Here is a 6,638-nt window from a genome sequence, read left to right as displayed (position 1 = left end):
TCACATTTGGACATGTGCAACGTCTGATTGCTCTTGACGGGGAAATGGTAGCCATTTGTTACGCGAACTGTCACTTGACAGGGAAGCAAAGGTGGCTATTACAGAAAGTATCTTGTCTCAAATTGTCTTTTAGGTGTCCTCCCACTTAAGAAAAACAAGGAAGGAAAGACGCGATTAGAATTTAACTTATTTCTCAACACCTTCCTTTATGGAAAAAGTAAAACCAACGCCGTGGAACCTTCGCTTAGTTTTGAGTCCTTGCCCCGCCCCATTCTTTGCGCGTGCGGTAAAAGAGCCTGCTGATTGGTTAATATAATGAAGCCGACTGGGCGCGATCATTGGTCGCTGGGAAATTCTCTTTGTTGTGACTGGTTCTCAGGAACGACTCAGAGCGCGCGCGGGAGCGAGCTTTGAAAGTTGACCGCAGCGCAGGCGTGTGGGTTTCTGGGCCATCATGGTGGCTCTGCCGGACCTTGGGAGCGGCCTGCAGCCCTGGTGTCCGCTGGATCTCAACCCAGGTAAGGAAACGAGGCTTCGAGTTTCGGAGAGGCAGGGCTGTGTTACCTTGCGCCTGTGGCGCTCTTCAGCCTAGGCCTGGGGTGCGGTGGGGGTGGGGCGTTCGGCTCTCTGCAAGGTCTGGGCCCTCCAGGTAGCGCCCAGGACGTGGGCGAGCTGGGCATAGAATAGAGTTAAACAGAGTTACCTTAAAAAAGAGCTTATGCTGCGCGATATCTTTTGGTTCTTTTGCATCGGTTTTCTCGGCCTTCCCCTTCTTATTCTGCAAATCTTCACGCTAGGACCACTTTTGAAAACCCAAAAGCGGCCTGTCAGATCTCTAAACCTTTAATATTTCCCATTTTGTTTCCTAAATAAATGACCAAATCTTTGGCCCGCCATATAAGAGCCTTCACTATTCACTGCAGTCTCTTCCAGGAGCATAATCTTTGGAGTCAGAGATAACTGGTCTTGGACTTTGCGTAGCATCCAGCCGCTTATCCTTACTAAGCCTGGGTTTCCTTATCTGTCAACTAGGGATACACGATCTACCTCACAGGCGGTTTGGTGAAGATTAATTTAGTACCTGGTACTGGTGAAGAAAATACTAATAATAATTCCCACCCTTCACATTTAATCTCTGTGCTGTAACTATTTTGTTCATTTCCAATCAAGCTATACTTTCCCGTTGTGCTTTGTTAATGCAGTTTTCTCCACCTAGGATGCACTTTTCTGCTTTTCTCCCCTTGGTAAACGTCCCCGTTTAGGTCCAAATAAAGAAGAATCATCCTTCCCACCTCTTCCCCTGCCCTTCTCCCAATAATATTTTCTATTATGTTTGCTAGTGTTTTTACATATCTGTTACTCTTAACACTCCTCTGTTGTAAAAATAGTAATGGCAATTGTTTATTGAATTTATTGATTTCCTGTCACCAGATCTTTTCTTTTCTCATTGGGACTTTGTAGTTGTGATCCAGAAATGAGACCAGAAATACTGGTGTGCATTTATAAACATGCATTTAAAATGTTTATAAAACCAACGGGAGAATGTATGAGAGAATAAGAGACCGGAAAAGAGACAAGAACATTTTCAGGAAGATGACTGTTAGTAGGAGAATGACCAGGAAAGAGAGTGAATGAATAATTAACTAAAGCATGTTAAAACGACCAGTTTCCAGGGATAGATTTCTTTTAAGCTGTACCATCCTGTATCCTGTCTACCATCGTTAGTTTGAGCCTTATTTTTACTTTCTTGAATTGAGAGCCTTGACCTCTGGGTGCCTGAAAGGGGCTGGCCTTGGGGGAAGCTGGGGTTCTGAGCTGCTGCTGCCTTCTCTGTTTCAGCTCCGCTGCCCCAGAGGCTGCCCCTCTTCACAGCTGTGGGGTGAGGGTGGATATGGGTGCGGTGCTGTTCAGCTGTGGGCTTTACTCCTGAGGTGAAGAGATGACCCCTCTGTGCTGCCTGTTAAGAATCTCTCTCCTGCAGAGATCCAAGAAGGCAGAGTGAAGGAGCACCTGCTTAATAACATTGGAGAGGTCCCCACGTTTCCATCTGGTCCAGAATTTAGATTTTAGGGTATAGCAGCAAAATATTGGGGAAGATATTTGTTAGGAACATGTGAGAAGGTTTAGAGTTAAGAGAGATGAGCAAGGAATTCAGCATGAATGCTGTATTAATTATCACAGTCTCTTAACATAAATTCTTTCCATCAGTGTATTTTGAAATCACTGAGTGTGGATCTGGCTTGCCTCCTCTAGTTTAAACTTCTTGGGGAAATTGTATCTTTTTTCAACATGCTACATTATTCTCCAAGGGTGCAAAAAAGTATTTTATTTGGGCTTATTAACTTAGTTATAAGGTTTTTACAAAAGGACGTGGGGGGCAGTCTTTGATAAACCTCTTTCTTCTCCAGATTGAATATATGGGAAGGGCTGGTCATTCAGTGTTTTGAAGTGTCATTCCCCAAAACTGTTCATGTCAAAAGTGTTTTCCTCCTTGATATATTTAGAAGATAATCAACCTAATAACCAGATGTCAGTTGTAATTTAAAAAGAAAACAAAGATTTTCTTAACCTTTTCTGCTTTCCTTGAATTATGCTTCACCTGTATTATATGATTAAATGTGAGTTGTGACTAATAAACTTTTCTCTTCTTGAATGTACTTGGAGTCTAAAAATTATTGGTTTTTAACTTGTTGTAGAGCCCTTACTGATTTAATTGCATTTCCCCACTAGAATGGGTAGACACAGTTTGGGAACTGGACTTCACAGAGACTGAACCTTTGGATCCCACCATAGAAGCAGAAATTATAGAGACCGGATTGGATGCATTCACAAAACTCTATGAAAGTCTTTTCTACTTTGCTACTGAAGGACATGGATCTACAGAGGTACGGGGGGTAAAAAAGGAAGATGAAGCTAGCCATCTTTAGGTGTTAGAAGTAGAATATTAGAGTTATTATTGTCATCTAAAGATTAGTTTCTTAGTGAATAATTCATAAGGAGTATGAGGAGAGTAGCATGAAGAATGTGGATCATTTATTGGAATATCCTAATAGCTTTCCTCCAGAAGGTTCAAGGTATTAATGTCTTTTTTTTTCAAGTCATGACATTTTTTTTAACAGCAAATTAGAGGGAAAGAGTAAAGGCCAAAACAACGAAGAGAACTGGATTAAATCAAATATGAAAAGAAGGCCAAATAAAATGCAATGATAATTTCAGTATGCCTTAACTTTAAGAAAATCTGATATTATTTAACTGAAAAGTGGTTAGTTAAAGTCAACTGGAATAAAGAGTTCCTTTAAATATTGAGTTCTACCTAGTGTGTTTATCAGTATTTAGCTCATTGACTGCTTTTCAAAAAACTGAAGGGCTACGTACCAGAACAAAAAATATTTAGGTGGTAACATCTGAAAAACTCAAATTAAAAAAAATATTTCAGTTACAAATTTCATATCGCTTTTCAAAAATTAACTCATCTAAACATTAAGCATAACACTCAGTACTACAAGAAGTACCTTAGAAGATAAAGTAATGATTAAGGTGCAGAACCTCTCCCTACATCAAGGACCTTCCCCGTGTGGGAAAGTAGAGAATTAAGCACTGGCTCGTATAGCTTCTGCTGCCATTTCACTGGACAGAGCAATCCAGAGACCACATTCGCCTGCAGGGGGCTGGAGGGGCACAGTGCCACCGTGAGTCTAAGGGAAGAGCTGGAAATACGTGGTGAGCCGCTGTTGTAAAACTGCTGTTGAGGGAGGTGTACCACCATCTAATAGGGATGTGGGAAAGGGAGCATGGTAAGATTAGGAAGGTTCCAGAAAGAAAGTAGCCAAAGGCAAGCCTTCAGAAGTGGGTGGAGTGTTGACTAGCAGAAATTAGTGTCTGGGGCATTCATGGGAAGGAACAGCAGGGAATATGTAGAGAAGGCTGAGAGCACTGGGAATAGTGTGATCAGCAGACGAATCAGCAAGATTAGTCTGTGACGTGCTACATCAGCTGCGTGTAGGGGGTGAGGGAAAGGAAAACGTGCATGATGACCGAGATTTCAAAGCTCGGAGGGTGATACTGTCAGCCAAGGTGTGGGGAATAAGGGGGAGAGAGCAAAGTCAGCTGGAAAAATCATGAGTTCAGTTTTAGGCTTTGAGTGTGAGATTCGTTAAGGGATCTTTAGGGCAGTGTGATGGGTGGTTAGAAACATTGATCGGAAGACCAGGAGAGATGTTAAAATTTTCAACAAAATAGATGAGAGAGTCCTTTGGTTCACGATGTTGTTTGAATCACAGAGGTGAGTGAGGGAGAGGAGACACAGAACAGAACCGAGACAGCTGTTGGAGGAGACCTGCGGAGGCGTGGGCCGAAGTGTAGGGGTTGCTGACACGGAGCTAGCAGTGGCCTGGGTGTCCGACGCTGCCTAGGTGATGCGCAGGTGGCGTCCTGAGACCAGGCAGTGAGGGCAGAGGTGTTTGGTTGTGGTCGGCAACTTCCAGGGTTACAGGTACAGGCAGGTACCAGAGCTGAAGTAGTGTTAGGACTTTTCTCCTAGAAGTTGGTGGGAAAGGAAAGGAGAGTGCCAAGTGATTCTAAATGGCCCCTTCCGTAAGGTAGCGTGTGCTAAGCAGTGTGGCGGAGCCAGGACATTACCTACCACGTTCCCTCTCTTTTCAGGGGAGCAGGAATGCATGGTCTGACTTCTTGAACTTTTCCAGATATATATATATATTTTTAAGGGACTCTGGGATACGCCATGTTTAGTTCCTGCTACATTTGATTTATAGAAATAACCTGTTTCTTCATGTGTTTAATAGGAAAAAGCATGGGACAATGACAAAAGTAATAAAGTTGTGGTTTATGTTCTGAGGTTTATTTCCTTTCTCGTGTGGGCTACTTCTGAAATCAATTGAAAAAGGATTCTTTCTTACTCCCATTGTCCATAGAACATTTAAATTTAAGTAAGTTGATCTGATTTCCTCAGCTAGGAATTAGAGTGATTGATGAATTGGGGTACATTTAACATAGATGGAGGGATAACTGTCTGAGTAATCACTAATATACAGTATCCCAAAAGTCTTAGGATAGTTTTTAGCTTTAATAATCTCAGAAATACCGTATTTTTCGCACTATAAGACGCAACTGACCATAAGACGCACCTAGGTTTAGAGGAGGAAAACAAGAAAAAAAATATTCTGAACCAAATGGTGTGCTAAAATATTTAATAAAGTATAACAGAATAATATTTCAATCATGTAAAGTGAATAGCAGTCAACGGTGGTATTAAGAACCATCATCACTGTCATTAACAAATGAGGAGAGACTTTAAGGTTCAAGTACTCTTCTAGTTTTCTGGGAACCCCAGGTCAGGTAAAGCACATCACAGTCTGTGATGCAATATTTGCCCCATAAGATGCACAGACATTTTCCCCCACCTTTGTGAGGGGAAAGTGCGTCTTATGGAGTGAAAAATATGGTATATATGTGTTTCAGACTTACCAGAACTTTAAGTTTAAATTATTTAAATCTCTTATACAGCAGTCCCTCTCTATATTGCGGTTCACTTATCGTGGCCTCACTGTATCGCGGGATTTTTAAAAATATATTTAATTATCGTGGATTTTTCGCTATATCGCAGGATTTTGCAGTACTGTATACATATGTTGTTAAAGTTACGTAGGTTTGAGAGTGTAGAATATGTTTAAGAACATAAGTAGTGTTTATAGAAGTGTGGAAAAGGTTAATAAGGGAGTGGGAAGGCTTAATAAGGGACTGGGAATGGTTTGTAAGTGTGTGGGAAGGGTTTATAAAGCCGTAAAATATATATAAATACTAAAATAAATGTAAGGTTCCTACTTCGTGGATTTTCACCTATTGCGGGGGGGTGGGGGTCTAGAATGTAATACCCATGATAAGTGAGGGAATACTGTATACCTATCTTTGTTATTTTGAACAATATGTTTTAAATTTTTTGTTTTAGTCCCTTTGAAGATGGCAGAAGTTTATAATTAGGAGCCAGGCTGGTCTAGTCCCCTCTTTTATAAGGCACTGAGTATTAATACTACCCAAAATGAATTAATAGGAGATCTTTACATTTCTGTAATTATTGGCGTCTGTGATTTACTCCTCCCCCCCAGGTCATTTGGACCTTCTTCACTGAGAACAGTATTTCTCACCATGCACTGGTGGCATTATTCTATCACTTTGTCCAGACAGTCCATATGAAAAACGTCAGCGTGCAGTACCGAGAATATGGCCTCCATGCCGCTGGTCTTTACTTCCTGCTCCTAGAAGTACCAGGTATGTAATTAGGTATGAGAGAACATATTTTTTGTCATTTAAATTTTAAATTTTTTCTCCATTGTTTCTGAGCTCTTATACTTGTTTCCTGACGTAATATGGAGCAGTGGAAACCCATCTTGTCCAGTTCCACTGACTTTTAAGTGAAGGTAAGCCTAGGAGGTACATGTGTAAGTTCTCTAGAAGAGTCTTTTTCATTTTTCTTTAAGTGTGGATTTTTTGTTTGTTTGGTTGGTTTTGATATTATGCTGTGTCGATAACCTAAGAGAAATATCTGGGAGGGACAAGGCTGGAGGAAGAGGGTTTCCTAGCACAAGGGCCCCACTCCCACCCATCGTATGAAATGCAGGTAT

General features: G+C 41.3%; 1 protein-coding gene across 1 annotated transcript in view; it reads left to right on the top strand.

The window, feature by feature from the left end:
* The first annotated feature begins 404 nt into the window (after nt 1-404).
* Nucleotides 405-6,638, top strand: part of NCAPD3 (non-SMC condensin II complex subunit D3) — a 58,458-nt gene continuing 52,224 nt past the window's right edge. Inside the window, exons 1-3 of the mRNA XM_090290808.1 lie at nt 405-518; nt 2,731-2,885; nt 6,123-6,285. Coding sequence (XP_090146934.1) covers nt 455-518; nt 2,731-2,885; nt 6,123-6,285 — 382 coding nt within the window. The 5' untranslated portion in view covers nt 405-454. The remainder of the gene's footprint in view (nt 519-2,730; nt 2,886-6,122; nt 6,286-6,638) is intronic.

This window comes from Furipterus horrens, unplaced genomic scaffold, assembly GCF_987537825.1.
Source record: "Furipterus horrens unplaced genomic scaffold, mFurHor1.1.pri manual_scaffold_11, whole genome shotgun sequence".
Taxonomy (NCBI): domain Eukaryota; kingdom Metazoa; phylum Chordata; class Mammalia; order Chiroptera; family Furipteridae; genus Furipterus; species Furipterus horrens.
The sequence above is the reverse complement of the archived record's forward strand: the minus strand, read 5'-3'. Positions and strand labels throughout refer to the sequence as shown.